General features: G+C 51.4%; 1 protein-coding gene across 3 annotated transcripts in view; it reads left to right on the top strand.

Moving 5' to 3' along the window:
• The window catches only part of STN1 (STN1 subunit of CST complex), a 49,221-nt gene extending 26,445 nt beyond the window's left edge, over positions 1 to 22,776 (top strand). For 2 of the 3 annotated variants that reach the window (XM_062214254.1, XM_062214255.1), the window contains exons 6-10: positions 618 to 741; positions 2,693 to 2,864; positions 8,385 to 8,504; positions 11,651 to 11,723; positions 18,501 to 22,775. In XM_062214254.1, coding sequence (XP_062070238.1) covers positions 618 to 741; positions 2,693 to 2,864; positions 8,385 to 8,504; positions 11,651 to 11,723; positions 18,501 to 18,658 — 647 coding nt within the window. In that variant the 3' untranslated portion in view covers positions 18,659 to 22,775. Of the gene's footprint in view, positions 1 to 617; positions 742 to 2,692; positions 2,865 to 8,384; positions 8,505 to 11,650; positions 11,724 to 18,500 lie in introns of all 3 variants that reach the window. The other variant, XM_062214256.1, reaches the window with a different exon arrangement.
• Positions 22,777 to 23,026: the final 250 nt, after the last annotated feature.

A 23,026-nucleotide genomic window follows, 5' to 3' on the forward strand; every position in this document is an offset into this window, starting at 1 on the left:
TGTGTGTCCAGAAAACTCTTGTTTAGCTGAAAGTCAAATTTGTAAAAAGTTCAAATAAGAAGATGATAGAATAAATTATGTGGCGTATTGTTATTTTCTTCAGAAAAGTAGCATTTCTTCATTTTATTTTAAAGAGAGGTAGTTTTAAATACATTGGGGAAGAAAGTGAATTATTTACTAATTAGAGTGGACAAGTTGATTTGGACAACATAGTAGTTTCCAGAATGCTTTGAAGTTCCAAGTCTTGGTCAGTTAGAGCAGAGGTTTCATATTCTTGAGAGTGATGCTAATTTCTTGAACACCATCAAGTCCATGAACATTAAATGAAGTCGGCTAATCAGAAGCAAGACCATGCAGCCCCATCTTCCCTGTATACTGTGCTGGCTTGTTTTCAGCTGGGAATCTCAAGGAAGAGTGAATATATTCTGGCCCCTGCCACACCTATGATGCTGTGGGTGCTGCCTTCCCTCTAATGGGATGTGGAACTGCTAAGTGTATCCATGAGAAGGGAAACCCACCACCACATACCTCAGTTACTGTTGTCCTGGGGGCAACCTGGACATGGGAAAGAACCTCAGAGTAACTTCAATGGCCTCTTTTTCCCTGTGGCTTGTTAGATAAAGTAGATGACCCAGTGTGGAACATTCAGATCTCAAGGATGCAGGAGCTGCCCGGTATGTACAGGAGAGTCTATGACCAGCCTTTCCGCAGCCCAGCCCTGGAGAAAGAAGAGGCACTGAGGTAAGTCACCCCTCCTGGAAAGGTGACCACAGCAGGACAGCCAAGCGTGGCAGCCCAGATGTTGGGGTCGTCCTGGCTTCAAATCTTGAGTCATCTGTGGGGTTCTGGGCAAGTCCTCTGAGGCTCTAGGTAGTCAGTTTGCTCCTCTGTAAAGTGGACAAAACAGGATGCATAAAGAAAACCTGGGTGTATTTGGAGTCAGGGAAGGCATGGATGGGGAATAGAAAAAAATATTTTAGGAAATAATGGCTGAAATTTTTCCAAGCTTGATGAAAACTGTAAAATCACAGATACAAGAAGCTCAACAGACCCCAAGGCAAGAAACCTGAAGAAATTTCTCCAGAACACAACACAAAACAGGTTGCCCTATGCCACACCATCACCGAAACCTGTTTTTTTTTTTTTTTTTAAGATTTATTTCTTTATTTGAAAGAGTTACACAGAGAGAGAAGGAGAGGCAAAGAGAGAATCTTCCATCCGCTGGTTCATTCCCTAATTGGCTGCAACAGCCAAAGCTGCACTGATCCGAAGCCAGAAACCAGGAGCTTCTTTCAAGTCTCCCACGCAGGTGCAGGGGCCCAAGGACTTGGGCCATCTTCTACTGCTATCCCAGGCCATAGCAGAGAGCTGGATTGGCAGTGGAGCAGCCAGGACTCAAACCAGCGACCGTATGGGATGCCGGCACTGAAGGCAGTGGCTTTACCTGCTACCTACAGCGCCGCCCCCTGAAAGCCTTTTTAAAAATGCAACAGCTACTTATTCTCAACCAGGAATCATTTTAGTACTTTCTGTGGGGGAAAGAACAACCCAGAAAGAGTAAGAATGTATACATATTTGCTGATGCATGCATGACAGGGTAAGAGTGGGGACTGGAAGGACAGGATGGGTAAGGAAAGTGATGCGGATGTTTTTGTTTTGTCTCTTTTCATTTTTCTTTTGAGAGACACAGAAAGAGAGCTATTTACTGGTTTACTCCCCAAATGCCTGCAAAGGGCAAGGCTGGTGAGGCCAGAGCCATGAGCCAGAAACTCAATTCAGGTCTCCCATGTGGGTGACAGGGATCCAATCACCTGCTGCTTGCCAGGATCTACCTCAGCAGGAAGCTGGAGTCAGGAGCCAGAGCCAGGAATCAGTCTCAGGAATCCCAGTGTGGGAGGCAGACATCTAAACTGCTAGGTTGAACAGTGAAGGATGGCCCAGGTCCTTGGGCCCTGCACCCGCATGGGAGACCAGGACAAGCACCTGGCTCCTGGCTTCGGATCAGTGCGGTGCGCCAGCCGCACCGCGCTGGCCGCAGCGGCCATTGGGGAGTGAACCAACAGAAAAGGAAGACCTTTCTCTCTCACTGTCTCTCTCTCTCACTGTTCACTCTGCCTGTCAAAAAAAAAAAAAAAAGCATCAATATATGAGGGGTCTTCAAAAAGTTCATAGAAAATGCATACTATGAAAAAACTGCATGGTTTCTAAAAAAATGTTTGGACCAAAAGAAACATTTCTTTTTTTAAACCTGTATTTTATTTTTAAAATTTTTATTTATTTGAGAGAGAGAGAGAGAATACTCCCATCTGTTGGTTTACTCCCCAGGTGTCCACAGTGGTTGGACTATGCCCAGCCAAAGTCAGATGCTAGGAACTCCAGCCACATCTCCCCTGCGGGAGGCGGAAACCCAACTACTGGAGCCTCCCAGGATCTGCATTAGCAGGAAGCTGGAATCCAGGAGCTGGAGCCAGGAATTGAACCCAGGCACTCGGAAGTGGGATTCAGGTGTCTTAACTGCTAGGCCAAACACCCACCCCCAAACTTACCTTTTAATTCCATTTTCCATGAACTTTTTGAAGTACTTGCAGACTGTTCCATTTTCTGGCTATCTTATGCACACCAGAAAAGAGCACAGGTGATGGTTTTCTACAGGTTTTTTTTTTTTTTTTTTTTTTAATCCTTCCTCCATCAGCAATCCAGGCACCCTGGACCTTGCCCATCTCACATGTTTGCTGAGTGAAAAAGTCAAAGAATTCCTTGAGGAGAACAGAGTGCCAAGCTTTTACCAGCAGGAGTTGGAAACGGTGGAGTCTTTGCTGGCCCTTGCCAATCAGCCCGTGATTCACAGCGCCTGCTCTGACCAAGTGAGTGCAGCATGCCCACGTGAGGAGCCAGGTCCTCTGCCCCAGTCTGCAGCTGAAGGGCGTGGGTGAATGTGACTGTGGCATGAAGACTCACAGGGTGGACCCGGGGAACAGAGGCTGTGGCTCTAGCACATGCCCTTTCTACTCTGGGAAGCTCACTGAGCATTCAGAACCTGCCCTGTCCTCCTCCTTTAATCTCATTATGTTGATCTTTGAATAGCAAGAAACAGTAATATTTTAAGGTTACTAGCACCTAGTTGATGGCACTCACTGAACTGAACTGGGCAGTAACCATCAGCAGAAGCCAGATGAGGAGAAGTAGTGAAAGGAGGTAATTATCTGTCCAAGATTATTTATTGATTAGCAAGATGATTCTTGAACTTGAACCAAAGTTTTTAATGGCTTGCTGTCTTCTAGGTTAACTTGCTGTGTTTTATAAGTTTAAATGAACATTGAGTGGTATCCAGTCTGGTTTATAAGTAAAAGTTTTAAGAAATACCTAAGTTGTTTTTTATTCATCTTGAAAAAAGCTGTCCCTGTTTGTTCACCCCAGTGTCACGTGAACTTGTTTGGTTGTTTGGCATTTGTTTATTTGCTTGGAATTAAGAGTTGAGACTTTGGTTTTAGGCTTTCCCTATGTTAACAGTTCTTAGGTTTAGGTTTGTTGTTGTCACATAAGTCATAGTTGTTTTTTTTTTTTTTAAAGATTTATTTATTTTATTTGAATGGCAGAGTTACAGAAGGGCAGAGAGAGAAAGAGAGGTCTTCCATCCACTGGTTCACTCCACAAATGGCCAGAATGGCTGGAGCTGCACTGGTCCGAAGCCAGGAGCCAGGAGCTTCTTCCAGGTCTCCCACATGGGTGCAGGAGCCTAAGCACTTGGGCCATATTCCACTGCTTTCCCGGGCCACAGCAGAGAGCTGGATCGGAAGTAGAGCAACCAGGTCTTGAAACAGCACCCATATGGGATGCTGACACTACATGCAGTGGCTTTACCCACTATGCCACAGCACTGACCCAGTCATAGTTATTTTTAAAATTTATGTTCCTTATCCCATCAGGGGGGTCATCTCAGCTGACATGCCACCTTCTTGCCTCCCTGCCTCTGCTCTGATCGCCACTCAGGCCATCACCCTGTGCTATCAGTGATACGCTGGTGTTTATTTGTTTATCTGCCTATTCCTTTTACGTGAGAGCAGAGGCCTGCCTGTGTTGTTCTTTGCTGTCTACCCAGGGCCTGGGACTGTGCTGGCTTAAAGCAGGTTCTCAATAATTACCTGATTGAAGGCATGAATGGGTTTTGAAAATTCAAATGGTCCCAGCAGTTATACACAGTAGCCACCCCCACACCTATTATCCTCTGGGGGTTCTATTCCAAGACTCCCAGTGGATGCCTGAAACTGTGGATAGCAGTGAACCTTGTATACGGTAGAGATGGCTGCTGATGGACTGGGCAGGCTGGTAGTGTATACATCATGGATGTGGTAGACAAAGGATGATGCATGTCTTGAGAAAGACGAAATAGGACAGCATGAGATTTCATCACCTACCCAGAATAGTACACAATTTAAAATGTATGAATTATTTATTTCTGGAATTTTCCATTTAATATTTTCAGGCCATGGGTAACTGAAACCACAAAAAGCAAAACTGCCAATAAATTGCGGGGGGCGGGGGACTGCTGGAGTCAAGTTTCCTTCCCTTGGCCCCTCCTACCCCCACCCAGAGACAGGAAGGGACCATTATTAAATGTCTTGAATATCCTCTGGACAGAGCCTGTGAGTACAGAAACTGTTAGTCATTGTATCCCTTTCCTCCTTGCACAACAATCGGAGTGCACTGTGGAGTGCTGTGAGATGTAGATGTTCACGGAACGTGTGTCACAGGTCCTTCCCCAGCACACACACGACTCGCCACTCAGAGCAGGCTCTGGAACAGGTCCGGTGATGTGCCTAAGCAGCCTCTCCATTCCCGCACTGCTTACATGGCTCACGGCTTTGCCAGACATTTGCTGAGACTCCCTCACCGGGGAACATCCAGGTGGAGCAGACACCAGCTCCCGATCCTGACCTGGGCATGGCCGCTACCTCTCAGTTTTGTCCCCACACCTAATTAGCCCTCCCTGCCAACAGGCTTCCATGCCCAGTGACCAGCATTTCATACGGGGATACAGGGATAGGGTTTCAGAAAACACCCAGGTGCAGAGGGTCACGACTGGGCCCTTTGTTTTTCCCTGAGGTTGCCTCCGAGCCGTTGCGACTCCCCAGCTGTCTGCTGACAGCAAGGTTGACCTGCCGCTTAATCATTTAGCGGAGGCTTGAAACCACCTGACCCCCTCCTGGGGCTTGGGAACTCTGTCAGCATGTTTGGAAGGCAACGCGAAGACCGTGTTCTTCACTTGGAGCCAGCTCTCTGGGACAGCTGTGGTTAGGGAGGGACTTAGGGCTGTGAGCCTGGGATGCCTCTCCATTCCCAGTGCAGGGTGGGGACGCGTTGGCATGCCATGTGTTAAATGCTCAGAGCAGAAACTTGTGTCTGCCCACAGCCTGTTAGGTTTCAGAAGAACAGTTCTGGCACTGTACTTGTTTTGTCTTTGGAAATGATTTTTCCCATCAATTATGAATTAGGCCCTCACATTGCTTTGCTGGCGAGGCCCATGTCATTTAATTGAATTCCACTTAATAGAGTCCTGGGAAACCAAAGATGCTTTAGAATGATGGTGACATCCTAGATCCTGTGGCACCTTGCATTGTCTTACAGGTGAACGCTTCATCAAATCATTATGATGCTGGTAGAGCTTAGAGGCCAGAGAATGGGTTGGAATGTTCTGTCCCTTTCTTTCTTTTTCCATAGTGGCCCTTCTTAGTGAATCCAGAAACATGATAAGCAGACCTCGCACAGCCATTGTTTCGCTGACAGCTGGATGAATGCTGAGTTTCTCCGGGTGTGGAGACTATATATATATTTCAGGGCTCCACCCAGTTCCTGGCCTGAGCCTAGCAGAGGCTTGGTGAGGCTCAGCCCATTGAGCCAGGCACTGTTTTTGTCTGTGGGCAATTTCGGTTTCCTGAATCGGATGAGCCTGTCATTACTGTTTCAGAAAAGACAGGAAAGATCCAGATCTCCAGCCAGGAAGAGCTGCTGGCTGGAGGGGGCCATGGCGGTTGACCCTTGAGACTGGTCTCATAAGCAGGCTGGGAGCCGTGGCCTGGGGTCAGCGGAGGCCACTGTTTTTGCAGAGGAAGCCTCAGCGGTTGTTTACGTTGACAGAGCCCCGCGTGTGTGGAACCCCACCCGCTCACTGCTGACAGAGAGCCCCGCGTGCGTGGAACCCCACCCGCTCACTGCTGACAGAGAGCCCCGCGTGCCTGGAACCCCACCCGCTCACTGCTGACAGAGAGCCCCGTGTCCATGGAACCCCACCCGCTCACTGCTGACAGAGAGCCCCGTGTCCATGGAACCCCACCCGCTCACTGCTGACAGAGAGCCCCGCGTGCCTGGAACCCCACCCGCTCACTGCTGACAGAGAGCCCCGCGTGCGTGGAACCCCACCCGCTCACTGCTGACAGAGAGCCCCGCGTGCGTGGAACCCCACCCGCTCACTGCTGACAGAGAGCCCCGTGTCCATGGAACCCCACCCGCTCACTGCTGACAGAGAGCCGCGTGTGCGTGGAACCCCACCCACTCACTGCTGACAGAGAGCCGCGTGTGCGTGGAACCCCACCCGCTCACTGCTGACAGAGAGCCCCCCCGTCTGTGGAACCCCACCCGCTCACTGCTGACAGAGAGCCCCGCGTGCGTGGAACCCCACCCGCTCACTGCTGACAGAGAGCCCCGCGTGCGTGGAACCCCACCCGCTCACTGCTGACAGAGAGCCCCGTGTCCGTGGAACCCCACCCGCTCACTGCTGACAGAGAGCCCCGTGTGCGTGGAACCCCACCCGCTCACTGCTGAAGCTGAGCCTTTCATCTCCCAGGCCAGGCCTCTCCTCTTCCTGCTGCTGGGTCTTCCCAGGAACCGGTTTTTTTTGTGTGTAATCCGGGGGAATTTAATGACAGGAATAATCGTGTAACAATCATTTCTAGTTCATTTCCCATTTGTGTCTGTCTCGCTAAGAAATGCAATCAACTCGTCCCCTAGGATCCTTGTGTTCATTTGGCCAGAGAAACAAACACACAGTTCTTCTGCCTGTAGGATCCCCCCAGGTTTCTCAGCTCTCTCCCTCCTGAGAGTGGGTGCTGACACCCCCTGCAAGCCCTCTTTTAGGTCTTCCTGACCTCCCGGTAATCAGGGCCTCCAGTTTGTTCTGTTAAGGGAAAACGTAAACTTCATTCAATTAAGAGTGTTAGACTGTTGTCATCTTTAGCCCAGGAGAGCACATTGTGAAACGGCACCAGGATCTATTAGACTAATAAAATGCCTTGGGCAGGATTGGGGGGAGAGACTTCTACAAAGAGAAATTTTCATTAGGGGTGGAATTGTCAATCCTGGATACTGTGTGGGCGTCTCTGCTTCCTTGTCCGCTGGAGGAAATGTTAGCGGTGAGTCTGAGCCCCCACTTGGTTTCTCAGCACCTGTGGGGTCGCCCAGGTACCGTGGTATGCACCTTTCATCACAGGTAGGATTTTGCCTGCAAATACTTTTTTGGAAGCTTTGCTGCATTTCACTGGAGCTCTGCTCTTTTTAATATCTGAACTTGCATATTTTTCTGTACATTAAAAATGGATCTTTGCCTTGAAGGACAACTGCTGTTCTTTGGGACTCCAACAGAAAAGGATAATGCATATAACCTCTCTAATGGGGTATGTAGTTCACAAAGATTTTATTGGTCACCTGCTGTGTCCCAGGGAGGAGACGGCCAGGACTACAGTAGGACGTAGCTGATAGCCTTGTGGCAGCACGTGCCTCCCCAAGCACTCCAGTCAGTAGAGAAGGGCAGGGTGTGGGACGTGGGGAGCAGAATGCCAGTGACGACCTCAGAGCTCTCGCTTTCCTCTAGGACAGCTCTGCACCTTCAGCCCTGGCTCCCACCTGCGCTCGTGTCTGCACTGCTGTCGGCCTCCCTTGCACTCTGATTAAAACCAGGAGACTGCTTAGTGCTTACTGCATGCTGGAACCCCCGGGTTGCTTCAGCAGGAAGCAAGTCCTCAGGAAGAGACTGTATAGCCACAACTTTAATGAAGAAAGGCACTAACGTGTGTACGTTTGGGTTACATATAAAAAACAAAGACTGTCCAGCAGTGAGAATAGCTTTTTTATTTTCTATTCCTTATCATCGTATTAAACAAACACAAACTCACAACTGAGGTATGAAACAGCACAAGCGCCATCCTGACGGCGCAAGCTCCCCAGCCCTCAACAAACACCTGCCTGGGTGCGTTCCCAGGCTGTCTTGACTCAGCAGATTGAAAGCTTGCTGGGCACATTCACAAACCGGTTGGTCTAGGGAATTACTCTTAGGTGCTGTGAGGTGGGATTGATTTCTCGTTTTTTTTTTTCCCTTTCTCCTCTTCATGCAGGTGGATTGTAAGGACACCACTTCCAAGGCAATTCACAGCATATTTAAGAATGCTATACAGCTACTGCAAGAGAAAGGCCTTGTTTTCCAGAGAAATGGAGGTTTTGATAACCTGTACTATGTGAGTGACCTGCAGTTTGTTTTCCTTAATAGCTTCAATTACAAGAATTACAAGTGTGTTTCTTTTCTTTTTTTCTTTTAAAGATTTTATTTATTTGAAGGGCAGGGTGACAGGGAAAGAAAGTTAAGGCATTCTGGGGCTGGTGCTGTGACAGAGCAGGTAAGCCCACTGCTGGCAGTGCTGGGATCCCATATGGGTGCCAATTCAAGTCCCTGCTGCTCCACTTCTGATCCAGCTCTCTGCTATGGCCTGGGAAAGCAGTAGAAGATGGCCTGAGTCCTTGGGCCCTGCACCTGTATGGGAGTTCCGGAAGAAGCTCCTGGCTCCTGGCTTCAAATCGACACAGCTTTGGCCATTGCGGACATTTGAGGAGTGAACCAGCAGATGGAAGTCTTTTCTCTCATTCTCTCTGTCTGCCTCTCCTTCTGTAACTCTGACTTTCAAATAAATAAATAAATCTTTAAAAAAAAATGCATTCTTCCATCCACTGATTCACTCCCCACATGGCTGCAATAGCCAAGTCTGGGCCAGGTTGAAGCCAGGAGCCAGAAACTCCATCCTGGTCTCCCACATAGGTGACAGGAACCCAATACTTGGCCCATCTTCTACTGTTTTCCCAGACACATTAGCAAGAGCTGGTTTAGGAGTGGAGCAGCCGGGATGCAAGTATCCCAAGTGGTAGTTTAACCCACTGTGCCACGCCAGCCCCACAAGTATATTTCTTACTTAAAAATACCTACTTACTGGTTTCAAAATCATTTTTAAGGGAGGTGTGGAAACTCAGAAGTGAAGGCTGGCTTTTGTTTTTCCCCGGGTTGCCTTTTCCTGACACTCATCTGTGCTTCACAAATGCACACAGGTACACATGTGTACCTGTGGCTTTCTCGGTTTGCAAGACATGTAATCGTCGTCTACATCAAGACTCGGCACTCTTTAGGTACCAGGACTGATGGTTGCGGGGCCTTACCTGTGCAGTGGAGGACGTAGAGCAGTAGCCCCGACCCTCAGCCACCAGATGCCAGTGGCAGCTCCCCAGCTGGGACAACTGAAGTTGTCTGCAGACATTGCCACGTGTCCCCAAGGCAGTTCAGAACTGCTGCTGGAAATAACGTGAGCTCCTTCTTTTGGTTCCAGAAGAGCTCACCCCAGGCAGTTTTCTACTCCCAGGCTCCCTCACTCTTTCGAATGCCTTCCTCTTGTGGGGGACTCGCCATCAACATATTAGCCATTCCTTTGTGGTGGACACTTAAGACGCTTCTAGCCTCTGCTGTCACCAGGGTGGCCACACCTGCACATGCTCTCTCAGTGTGCGTCAGTGTTGGTGTGCCATGGATTGTTCGAGGAAGAGGCGCGGGAGCACAGGGCCTGTGTGTTTAAGCTTTCAGTGGGCGCCGTCTGAACATCCTCAGGCCATGCAGGTGACACTGCACCCAGTGCTTACTGGCCTCGTTCTGTGTACACACCTTTAATACTGAAGGAGCCACGCTGAAGATGGGCCTGCTCAGGACCACTGAGCTAGTTGCCCACATGTGGCTTATGTGGCTTTTGTCCCCTGTGATCCTCTTAGAGACAGGGGAAGCCACGTAAGGCCCCTGGGGCAGCTTTCCCTAATAGGCATTTTCTGGTACTGGTTGACCCTAGAGAGTCCTCGTTTGAGAGGTTTTTAGAGTTGAGCTGTGTTTCAATGACTTCTGGAAGAAGGTGAGTGTGGTGCACCCTGTCCCCGGAGGGAGGGAGGCTGGGGTTGGCTGCCTCACGCTTGTGTGAGCCCCCTGGGACACGCCTTTCTGCAGAGCCACAGGCAGCAGCCAGGGCGAGGTGTGGCAGGGCTGGGCACTTCCTCCTATGAATCACCGTGAGTTGGAATGGGGTGATGAGGCAGGCCTAGAGCTCCTGCCCTCTCTGGCTTCACTCCTGCCACCAGTGCCTGCCTCCAGGAAGGGGCTGTCATGCTGTGTCAATACTTGCACTTCCACAGGGCTTGCCAGCTCTCAGAGGCTCTCCCACACTGGTTGTTGAGTCTTCACCCTAAGCTTGTGAGTTGAGAGAAGGCAGTGTTGCCACTGTCCCTGCTGTGTAAGTCAGGAGGCAGGCCTTCTGGGCTCTGAAGTAGAATCATAGCGCTTGGCTTGAAGCTGATTTTCATGTTTTGTTCCTCCCTTTCTCTTTCTCTTTCTCACTCACTCACCCCATGCCTCTTTCCCTCTGGTCTATTCCCTTTTTTGTTGTTATTAGATTGACTTGAATTTGAGGGTGAAGCCCAAAGGATTGCTGCTTCCCTCTTTTCTGAACTTCTTGAGAAGGAAACATGGTTACACCTGCCTTTGAGGGCAGAGAGTATGGTGGTGGATAAGCTGGATTCACTCCCTTGCTAGCTTTTCCTGACAGTTTTTGTTTGTTTGTTTTCCCGTATGGGTAGAAGGCAGAAAACTAAATATTAGACAGGGATGGGCATTTAGCAGTTAATGTGTGCATTCCATATCAGAGTACCTGGGTTTGAGTCCCAGCTCCAACTCCTGATTCTAGCGTCATTGCTCATGTGCACCCTGGGAGGCAACAGTGATGGCTCAAGTAGTTGGGTTTCTGCCATCCACTTGGGAGACCTGGATTGAACTCATGATTCCCAGCCCTGGCTGCTTAAGGGATTTGAGCAGCAAACCAGTGAATAAGTGCGCAACCACTTGCATGCTCTGTGTGCATGTGTGTGTGAGAGAGAGAGAGATTCTCAAATAAATTAAAATTTTAACTCTGTAAGACAGGCCAAGAAAAGGGAACTTGGAACAGAGACTGGAGGTTTGGATCACTATGTCTTCTTTAAAAACATAAAAGCAAGCCAGAGCAATTGTAAGGGTGTGCCATGAGTGTTTAAAAGGAAAGAAGCTCCTTCCAAGTACAGAATTCCAGGTGTTCTTTCTGTTTTGGCCCTAGTGAGCCAGCTCTGGGCCAACCACAGAGCTGTGAGCTGCGCAGGACAGAACTGGTTTGACAATAGGCCAAGTATGGAAAGCCACATGGTTCGTGTCAGGAAGATAATTGTTATAAAACCTTTAGAAGCTACTCTAAATGCTGATGAGGTAGTCTGGAAGCCACAGCTGCATGCAGTGTTATCTCAGAACTCTCTTCTCTGCACTATTTTTCTTACTTAGGTAACCAGAGAAGACAAGGACCTGCATAGAAAGATCCACCAGATCATCCAGGAAGACTGCCAGAAACCACACTGTAAGTGGTGCCATGTGCAGAGAAGGCCCTTGGAGCACTGGAAGGGAACGCACACTCCTCAGGGGCAGGGGAGGGAGAGTCTAGAGGCCTGGGGCTTGTCCCCTTAGTGCTGTGGCAAGGTGGTGGTCAAGGCCTGTGCCCTCTCTCAGCTTTGGTTGTCTCCTCTCTGGGGTGAACATTAAACTGGCACAGTTCTGATCTTGGCTGCACATGAGGGTCAGCCTCAGAGCTCTTTTAAACACTGAGTGCCCAGGTTTCTCCACTGGGGATTCTGATTCTGTAGTGATCGAGGTGGGGGCTAGACAGGCAGCCTCCTTCGGTGATCTTGCTACTGTGAGGAAAGCCACTGCACTGGACCGGCTCATGCCTTTCTCCTTCTCAGTTCTTCTCTGAGTTGTGTGATTTCATGTTCCATGCTTGTCTTGTGTCTGTGTCCACAAACGTGACGTTCCCTGTTCTGGCATCAAGAGATGTTAGGAGTGGCCTGGTGTTAGAAGTAGTCCTAGATGCACAGTTTGTGAAGGGTTTAATTCAGTCATCTTGGAAACTGTGAATTTACCAAAGCTGTTCGAAAATAGTTGGTTTTAGTGGAGTTAGGTCAGCCCCTAGTGGTTAGACACACAAACTGCAGCCACTCTCACAACACAAACACTAGTTAGGAGCGGAGAACGTCACTCCTATCCTTAAATCCGCCAGTCCTAAAGATGACTTTTCAAAGTCCACCTTTTGCAAACATACACTAATAATAAGTGTTGACACAGTCCACAACTGATGGGAGAAAGGAAGTGGAAAGGTTTGTTAATGACCCCAGCTCCTACTCGGCCTTCCAGTCCTTTCAGTCCGTCCATCCCTCGGGCCTGGTCCTGCCCCAGGCTGTCAGTGGGTGGGGCTGGGCCAGGTCTCCAGCGCTGGTGCTTATAATCTGATGAAAGATGCCTTAAAACAAACTCGGCATGCTGTAAGTTAATGCAAGTGAATTACTGTTGTTCCTTTCACTCAGAAGAATAAAAGCAAATTGAAGGGAAATCCCAGCTACCCAGACACACAGGAGCTTTGGAGAGCTGTGCGGCGGTGGTACTCCTTGGCCCACAAGGAATGGGAGATGCTCCGCTCCCCAGCCCTGCCAGATACCTACTTTGATCCACTCTAGGACAGAATGGATGAAAGCCCAGGGCCTGGGGTAGAAGTGAAAGGAACTCATCTCTTAGGAGAACCTGGCCCAGAGCTGTTCAGGTGGCAGGTGTAGTGTCCACCCGATCAGCCACTGTTGGCAGTGACGGTGCAGAGCAGGCAGGCCCGGCCCTGCAGCGCAGTCTGTACGTAGGGTCCTGAGAGCTGCCAGCCCGTCAGCCGGCACTCAGCAGCTGCTGGGAGCTGAGTTGTAAAGCCCAAGTCCTGTGAGTGCTGATAAAAGGAACATGCTGTGACCACGCTCTTCATAATGCCACAACCTATGGCAGTAACAAATCATGCTGAATAGCAGTGTACACATACCTTAAAAAGCAGAAATGCACACGGAAAAGGCAGACTCCCAGCACTGGGCCGCAGGCCGTTTCCCTTCCTAAAGGCAGTGGTGGTTGCTAGTTTCTCCCATATCCTTCTGGAAATGCCATATGTACTTAAAACATATTTGTGTAGGAAGTAAACACTGATGTGCTGTACACGTTGTCCCACAGCTGGTACTTCAGAGCTAACCACGGCTTCTAGAGCACTGGCACCAGTACCCGTACAATTATCTCCATCTTGCCGATGGCCGCACAGTATTCCAGTTCTCCAATTCCTGAACCATCCCTGCTGGGCCTTTAGTCCATTTCTAATCTTTCACACAAAAGAAGCGTTGAGCTTTTCCTTCTCAAGATGCTGAGTCGATGGACTTGACATCTGCAGTCATTTGCTGACTCCTCAGCAGGGCTAAAGCTGCGATGGGAAGGACTGAAGCACGGATCAGGCTCAGGCCGGTCTTGGGGAGCTGGGCTCCTATCTGAATCCCAGCTCTGCCGCTTTGCGGCTGTGTGACCTTGGGCAAGTCTGTGCCTCAGGCTCTTTGTGTGCAAAATGGGGATAACAGCGGTGCCTGCTTGATGGGTTATGAGGAGAAGTCAGTGGATTGGTGTTTATAAAGCTATGAGATGAATGAGACAAATGAGAAGGGCTGGAAAGGGTTAAATAAGATGAAGTTCTGTTTCCTAAAGGCCAGCTATTGGCCTTGACTCCCTAGCCCACAGGCCCGGAAGTCTCCTTCTCCCTCTGCTTGTTTTGATATTGATCTGGAAGGAAGCAGTTGCAGATAGAATCTTTGTGTGCATTTTGCTCTATAATTGTTGAGCTGAAGAAAACAATCTGGATTTTGGCTTTAAGTGTGGTTATAACAAAAATTTCCAAAAAGCCTTCCACATTGAAGAAGTCTTTGTTAAAAAATTTTTATTTACTTATTTGAAAAGCAGTTTAACACAGGCATACACACACACATGCATACATGGGCTGAGGGGGCGGTATTTCATCTGCTGGTTCATTTCCCAAAGTCCATAATTGCAAAGGCTGAGCCAGGCCAAAACCAGGAACCTGGAGCTCCATCCAGGTCTCCCACATGGGTGGCAGGAACCCAAGCACTTGGGCCATCCTTTGCTGTGTTCCCAGGCATATTAGCAGGGAGCTGGATCAGAAGCAGAGCAGCCAGGACTGGAACTGGTGCCCATATGGGATGCTGGCATCAGAGGCAGTGGTTTAACTAACTACGCCACAATGCCGGCCCCCAAAGATGTGTTTTTACCCCCAACTTGTTGTTCTGAAAATGTTCCAACCCATAGAAAAACCGAAAGGCTAGTATAGTAAACAGTCGTATACCCTTTGCCTGGATTTATTAAAAGAAGTTTTAAAAGTATTAGAAGTATTAAAAGAAGGTTGTATTTTCTAAGCCTAGGGGCTTTCTCCTGTACACTCACCATATCATTTTAAAATGAAGGAAATTGGCATTTGATGAGTTCTAAAATGGCAGGATTTTACTAGATGATTACTTTATACAATTGGCTTCTCATAAAGGCGGGTGTTTGGCCTAATGGTTAAGATGCCTGTTAAGATACCTGAATCCTTTAACAGAGTACCTGGGTTTGGTACCCACCTCTAACTCCTGACTCCAGTTCCTGCTAATATAGACTGTAGGAGTTCAGCAGTTCAGTTCCTGCCACCCACGTGGGAGACCCAAATTGAATTCCTAGCTCCCAGCTTCAGACCAGCCAGGGCATTTAGAGAGTGAGCCATTGGATGGAAGCTCTTTTGTCTCCCTGTCTCTCAAATAAATTTAAAAGCAAACAAACAAACAAACAAACAAGCAAAACCCAACTTTTAAAACAGCCCATTTATATTCAGCTCAGATTTATTCTATGCCATGGGGAGTACAACTGCATTTTGGGGAAACTGAATACCATACAACACTACTCACATTGGAGTAGTGTTTTTAACCTATTATATTTTTTAAGAAGACTGTTAAAGTGATTTCCTAGCCTTTAAAAAAATGTTTAGTTGACACATGGTTATTACATGTAGTATGGGGTGTGGTGTGGCATTTCAATACATGTATGCAATGTGGAAGGCTTCGATCAGGGTAATTAGTATGTCTGTCACCTCAGACATCTGTCATTTCTTTGTGTTGGGAACATTAAAAATGCTCCCTACTAGCTGTTTTGAAATATTCAATTAATTATTGTCAACTAGATTTCATGGCCTTTTAGAGTCAGATTATATCTGAAATTTACCTTAATATGATTTGAGTTTTAGAATATCAGCTATTTTGGGCTTCTCTTGGAAGTCAGGTACCAATGAGGCTTATGCAGAAGTATTTGGAAAAGTGTCAGGCACAGTTATCATTGCCCCTTGTGGGGATTCCTCAGATCACTACGTCTGCGGGCCCCAGGTTCGTCCCAGGAGGAATCAGGTGAGCCTGTTGCACCAGCCACTGGGGAATGGCTCACCCACTTCTACTGCTTGTCCTGTTGTCTAATAATTTCGCATCCAAAGAAGAGTCCAAGTTCATGTTTCCTGCATGACTGGAATGTCAGTTTTTGAACGGGTTCAGCAGACAACCCTGAGACAGCAGAACAGCCTTTCCCATAAGCCCCAGGGACTCAGCTCCCCATATTCCTGTGAGTCCAAGCATCTGAGTCTTAGAAAATCTGAGGTTAAAAGGCAGGTGGCCCTGAAACCCTGGTGGTCCCTGTGCTGTGTGTGACAGGTGTGGTGACCCTCCATCGTTAGCTTTCTAGCTTCCCTTTCTGTGAGTCTTTTTCTCAGGATGGGCTGATGCTTCTGTAGAGCAGGCCATGCTGCATGCCTGGGCTCAGGTTATGGATGTGATGATAGAATCAGAGTAGTTCCCAAGGTCAGATGCACCTGCCGTGGTTCTCCTTCCATCCACTTCCCCCACTGTGAAGGACGTCGTAGAGCCAGGACTCAAACTGAGATCTGGCGTGGGCTCCAGTGTCAGCCATCTATCCACTGTGCTCTCCCTGCTTCTCCTTGCCCAGTGCTTTGCACAAAATAGGTGTCGAGAAATTTCTCTCCACTGATGGTGAAGAAACAGCCTGGGAATGAGAGCGGGAATCCCAGCTGGGAGGAGTGGTGAGTTGACACCACCACTAGAGGTCGCAGTTTAGCACATCTTTTCCAGCCCTGGGCTGTTTCCTGAATCAAAGTTGAGAAGGTCCCAGCTCCCCAGCTCCCCATCCCACCCCATTATGGGAAAAAACTGAGGTTTGAGGACTCTGTGGCTTACCCAAGGCTAAAAAGGTGCACTGAACCTCACACCAAACCTTCGTGGAGCCTTTCACAGTTTATCATCCGAAAACAGCATTCAGTGACTCTGTGTGCCCGGTGCTGGGATTTGATGGTGAGAGGCCACGCGGGACCCTGCTGTGGAATGTGACAGAATGAGAACTTGCTCTTGCTTATGAGGCTTGGGTTTGGCTCAGAGTTAGAAATACTTTTTGCATCATGATCTAATAAATTACATAACTCTAGTGCATAATATTCTTCAGTACATATAATATGAAATAAAGCATCACAAAGTAATACTTATCCTAATGAAAATGGAGTGCATTCTATAATGTTCTAAGCTCATTGTTTTGGGCCTGTTTGGTAAGAAAAAGAATACTGACTACTGCCCATGCAGATTGATTTCATGATGCCCATGATTTAATTGTGAATACCACTGCTCTAAATCGTTGATTTCAAGTGTAAAGAGATCAGTGACCCTGAATTTTCATCATTGTAAGAATGTGCCCAGAGATCTTAGTTTTGGGCGGAGGATAAAAGGTTACCAGGGCACAACTGTGAGGCAGGGTTTGTTGGGAGCCTGGCAGGGAGGCGTGAGAGCAGTGCAGGGCCATGAGGCCCTCTCAGCAGGGCAGCCTTGCCAGATCTGGACTTCCGGGGAAGAATGCAGAGCCTGCCTGGGAAGGCAGAGCCTTAGCGCCAATTTCCTGTGCTTCCGTGTGTCATTACACAGAGGGGAAAGTCTGTCAAGCACTGGGACCCCACTAGACTGTACATAAAAAGTCATCAGTTGAGACTCACTGAAGGTTGAAGGGGGAGTCTTGGAGCAGTGGTCCATGTGGCTGTGGTGATGTAAGGGGCCTGAGAACAGGTAATTTTGTTTTTGTGAACCTCTGGGCCAATACATTGCAGACTTTCATGCACAGTAGAATCATCTGAGCATGTTGTGGAAATGCGGGTGCCAGGTCAGGAAGTGGGGAGACGTGAGGACAGGGGAGGGCTGACAGAGTCGACGGGGAGGGCTGAGAGCAGGGGAGGGCCTGACAGAGTCCGCGGGGAGGGGTGAGGACGGGAGGGCTGACAGAGTCCGCGGGGAGGGGTGAGGGCAGGGGAGAGCTGACAGAGTCCGCGGGGAGGGGTGAGGACGGGAGGGCTGACAGAGTCCGCGGGGAGGGGTGAGGACGGGAGGGCTGACAGAGTCCGCGGGGAGGGGTGAGGACGGGAGGGCTGACAGAGTCCGCGGGGAGGGGTGAGGACGGGAGGGCTGACAGAGTCCGCGGGGAGGGGTGAGGACGGGAGGGCTGACAGAGTCCGCGGGGAGGGGTGAGGACGGGAGGGCTGACAGAGTCCGCGGGGAGGGGTGAGGACGGGAGGGCTGACAGAGTCCGCGGGGAGGGGTGAGGACGGGAGGGCTGACAGAGTCCGCGGGGAGGGGTGAGGACGGGAGGGCTGACAGAGTCCGCGGGGAGGGGTGAGGACGGGAGGGCTGACAAGTCCGCGGGGAGGGGTGAGGGCAGGGGAGAGCTGACAGAGTCCGCGGGGAGGGGTGAGGACGGGAGGGCTGACAGAGTCCGCGGGGAGGGGTGAGGACGGGAGGGCTGACAGAGTCCGCGGGGAGGGGTGAGGACGGGAGGGCTGACAGAGTCCGCGGGGAGGGGTGAGGACGGGAGGGCTGACAGAGTCCGCGGGGAGGGGTGAGGACGGGAGGGCTGACAGAGTCCGCGGGGAGGGGTGAGGACGGGAGGGCTGACAAGTCCGCGGGGAGGGGTGAGGGCAGGGGAGAGCTGACAGAGTCCGCGGGGAGGGGTGAGGACGGGAGGGCTGACAAGTCCGCGGGGAGGGGTGAGGGCAGGGGAGAGCTGACAGAGTCCGCGGGGAGGGGTGAGGACGGGAGGGCTGACAGAGTCCGCGGGGAGGGGTGAGGACGGGAGGGCTGACAGAGTCCGCGGGGAGGGGTGAGGACGGGAGGGCTGACAGAGTCCGCGCTGAGCCTCTGCGTTTTCCTTGCAGTCGTGGAGAAGGGCTGCCACTTGCGGCACATCCTGGCCTGCGCTCGCCTGAGCCTCCGCCCGGACCTGAGTGAGGCTGTGCTGCAGCAGGTGCTGGAGCTGCTGGAGGACCAGAGCGACGTGGTCAGCACGCTGGAGCACTACTACGTGGCGTTCTGAGCAGAGGTGCGGCGGCTCACAGGCCCACCGGCCAGCAGGAGGCAGATGTGGACAGCACCCAGGAGCTTGATGCACTCGGTAAAGATGTGGCCGCTCGGGGAGTGAGATGCGGCATAGCTGCTGCTGGCCGCCGTCTGCCTGCTGTCTCCTTGGGGTACAGTGCCTTTGCTCTCAGCCTCGACATACAAGAAGGCCCTCCCCATCGACCTCCTGGCTGGACTGGGCCCCATTCCCAGAGCAGAACCTGGAGGAGACTGTGCTGGTGGTGTCCTCGGGGTGTTTGTGGTCTGAGGCTCTGCTGTGGTCAAGGGACGTCATGGGGCAGAGGCCTACATGCTGTGAGAGCTGAAGAGCGGGAGGCCAGATCCACCGTCTCTTTCGGAGGTCCGTTCCTGTGGGCCTCTGGTGGTGGCTCAGAGCCCGCCTCGGGGAGCAGCTGTCCCGAGAGGAGTGTCTGTGGCTCAGGCTCAGCCGTGGGGCCTGCAGTGATGCGTGCCTGACGGTGGCCGAGGGTGGCACCAGCAGCCTGGCGGGCAGGAGGTGTTATTTTCAAGGCTGCTGCTGAGTGTGCAGGGCAGGCTGGCACCGTAAAGACGCAGGCGGGACCTGCCTGGACAGGCGGCGGAGTCCTGCCTCCGCTGGGAAGAGCCGGGCGAGGGGAAACAGCAGAGCGCTGCCTCAGACCTGTTCCCACAGCGGCGTGCTAAACCCGCCAGCAAAAGCGTCGTGTGCAGAAGGATTCGGAGTTAATCACAATCATTTCACATCTGCCTTCGTCTGCTGCTGTGGCTCGTGACGTAAGAGACTGTTGGTGGTTCCGCTGGAGCTCCAGCAGCCTGGAGGGCTGCTCTGTCCGGAGTGGAAATGGGACGTCGTTACCCTCAGAAGCCAGCTGCGGCCCGCAGACGGCAGGCTGGGAGCGCATCCTGGCACGGTGCTTCCTGTCGCGGGCCTTGCTGATGGGACCCAGACCTTTGGCGATTTCTCACAACGCCTGTGCAGACAGCTTCCCCGTGGTCAGAGGGTCCCTGGCAGAGAGAGTCTGCCTGCAGTGACATCCCAGCAGTCCTTCTGCCTTGCATATTGAATCCATCTTTGACTGGCAGTGCTGCCCAGGAAGGAGTCTGGAATCAAAACGTTGGCAGTGCAAGTCCTCGCACCGGGGGTCTGTCTCAAGGAGGTGACCTCACTCGTGGGAAAGGACGCCCCTTCTGCGTGATCCCGAGTCCTGAAGCAGGGACGGTACTGACTGTAGGGAGAAGTTGTTTGTGACCCATGTATGTGATGAAATACGACACAGCCTTAAAGGATGGGAAACGCAGCTCCTAGTGCCAGGGAGCGCTGTTCCCAGTGCGTTTAGCAGGAAGCACGTCAAGTTCTCGATCTGTACATGGGTGTGGGGCATTTGCGTGTGCGTGTGTGTGTGCGTGCTTGTTGGGGAGCATGCCGGAGCGTGTTTGTTGCTACAGCTGTCACACATACATGCATACATGCGGTTGACTTTGGCCCCCTCCTGAAAGTGCTTGTTTCACTTGGCTCTGCTGCCACTTCTTAGTTTCCTTTGCTTGGGACTCAGCCCCAGACCTCTTTTCTGTCTGGTTTGCTCCCATAGGAGGCTCACACAGCCATGTGGGTTCTCCCATGTATATGCCGGGAACTCCCAGTTTGTACCCAGATTGGGCCTCTCCCCTGGCCATCAGAGCCTTCTGTCCAGCTTCCTCCTGACGTTTCCACTGAGTGTCTAAGAAACGTCACGGGCTTCCTGTGCCCAAAGCCAGGCTTCCCTGTCCCGCCAGTCCACACCTGCTCTTTCTGGTTCCCTTCTGATTCAGGGAGAGGCAGCTCCATTCTCCAGTTCTCAGACCAAAGCTGTTGACTTCAGTCTCTCCCAGCCCACATCCAGTCTGTCTGCAGATCCTCTCGACCTGACTCACAGTGTTTCTAGACTGACCGCGTTGCACGCTGCCACTGTGTCCCCGGATCATCACAGTCCCCTCCTCGGGTCCCTCTTGCTTCCACTCTCACCCATCAGTCTGTTCTCAGCACAGCAGCTGCAGTGACTGACCAGGCTGCAGCTCTCGCAGCTTCTGGTCTCGTGCCAGGTGGGAGCCCGAGGCAACCCGGTGCTCTGCGAGGCTCTGCCTGGCTTCTGCTTCTGCTGTGCCCTCTCCCAGCCCAGTCAGCCTCAGCACTTTCCCACCTCAGGGCCTTTGCACTCCCTGTGTCCTTTGCCTAGAATGTTCCCCACCCAGAGAGCTATGCTGTGCCTCCTTGCTCTGTGTGGAGCCTCTGTCCAGCATCACCTCCCTGAGGTCTGCTGGCACCGGGCTTGCTGATTCTAACGAACTCTTCCCCTCCCCAGCACTGCCTTCCCTGCCCAATTCTCCCCATGGCCCCTGGGCCTGCCCCCCGCACTCCCTCCGTGGGTTTCTGTGCTGCCCTGCCCTGGTTGTCATTGTCTCCCCAGCAAAAAGCGTGCTCCACGAGGGCAGAGCACCCCCTCTAGTGCTTCCTTCTGTGTCCCAGCACCCAGAGCCAGGCCTGGCACAGTTTCCCAGCAGCGCCACGCCTGCGTGTGGCCGGCTGCTTTCCAGCTGCTGGTGTCTGCCTCTTTCCTGGGGCTCTCTCTGGCAAACTGGGGACAGGGGGCTGTTCCAGCTGGAAGTGCTCAGAATTAGTGCCCCCTAGGAGCAGCCTGGACCAGTGGCACCAAGCCTGTGACTACTCCAGCTCCCACACCCTACAGGTGGGAGGTCCTGAGGCCCATGGGCTTTCCTGGTTCCCGGCCTTCTCCCTTATTCTTCAGCTGCTGCTGCACTCCCTAAATGCCCAAACAGCCGGGACTGGGCTGGGCCAGAGCCAGGAGCCAGGAACTCAGTCTGGGCCTCTCGTGTGAGTGGCAGGAACCCAAGCCCTTGGGCCATCTCTTACCCAGGTGCATTAGCAGGAAGTTGGGTTGGAAGTGGCGGTGGGGCTGGATCTCAGGTCCTCTGAATGATGCTGGACTGCAGGTGTTCCGAGCTGCAGCTTCACTCACTGTGCCTCGTCGCCTGTCCTGGCAGATGCTCTTTAAACTGCACCTGAGCTTTGGTGTTGGTGTGAGTAGCTAGTGTCAGTTCTAGCTGACATCCCCCAGCCACTTCTCACTCACCCCATGCTCACAGTCTGAATCCTGACCTAACCAAGCAGGCCTCTTGCTCACACAGCGGCATGAGAACTCACAGGGGCTGACCACAGGCCACTGTCGTGCTGAAGACCAGCCCCAGGGCTCCCCTGCAAAGGCACCTCTGGCTGTCCCGGTGTACACGTTTCTGGAGGTGCAGACCCATGTGCAGTGTCTGTCGAGCCTCTACCCGGTCGAGGATTGGCTGGAAGATGCACGCGTGTTGCCACATGGTAAGCCACCAGCGCTTCTCGTCCCTGTGAGACACTTCTTTCTAATTATCTCCCCTCTGATGCCGTGCCAGGACACTGGCGGGGAGAAAGCCAAGTGGGGAGAAGTCTGTTCAAAGACGAGGAACCCAGACTTGGTGCCAAGGGTTGAGCCAAGCAAACTGGTAATTTTCCGTTGGCGAGAGCGTCTGTGCTTTCCCGTGAGAGCAGTTCCTTCTCCGCAGGCGGCCTCCCGAGCAGTCGTCCCAAAGGAGCTCGTCGCTTCTCCACTCTCCGCGAGGCACGGGCAGACTCAGACCGTGACGAGGTCGGGGGCCGCTGGCACTGGGAAGTAGTGGTGATGTTTGTGCAGCCGTGAATATACTCAAAACCACTGAGCTGGCTGGACTCCCTCACGTGGTGGTGGGATTTCCCGGGCTGTGAGCTAGAGGGCAGCACCGACAGCCATGCTGTGTGTAGCTCCAGAAGCCAGCGTCACTTCGAGGCTGTCACAAAGGAGCCTCATGCAGGTCCAAGAAGAGAGGAATAAGCACCTCCTGGTGGGTGACAAGGTCTAGAGGGCCCATCGGATCAGGAAAGTTGCTGTGGCCACTGTGGAAAATATGACACAGACATCTTTCAGTGGTTACATACGTATACCACCATTTTTTAAAGACGTAATACCAAAAGATACAAAGGGGGGAAATACATCTACCTGTGCATTTACTAAAGAGCACATGCATTTGTTAGAAAAATAACCATATTTTTAAAAATCAGCATTTCGTATGTGCCTTGGGGTGTTTTTTTTTTTTTTTCTTAACTTTTTTTTTTTTTTTTTTTTTTAATGTGTGAAGGAGAGAGACAGACAGAGCTCATGTCTGCTAGTTCACTCCCCAAGTGCCTGCAATGGTTGAGGCTGGGCTGGGGCAGGAGACAGGAGCTAGAGAATCATTCCAAGTCTCCCATGTGCGTGGCAGAGACCCAAATGCTTAAGCC

Source organism: Lepus europaeus, chromosome 17 (assembly GCF_033115175.1).
Source record: "Lepus europaeus isolate LE1 chromosome 17, mLepTim1.pri, whole genome shotgun sequence".
Taxonomy (NCBI): domain Eukaryota; kingdom Metazoa; phylum Chordata; class Mammalia; order Lagomorpha; family Leporidae; genus Lepus; species Lepus europaeus.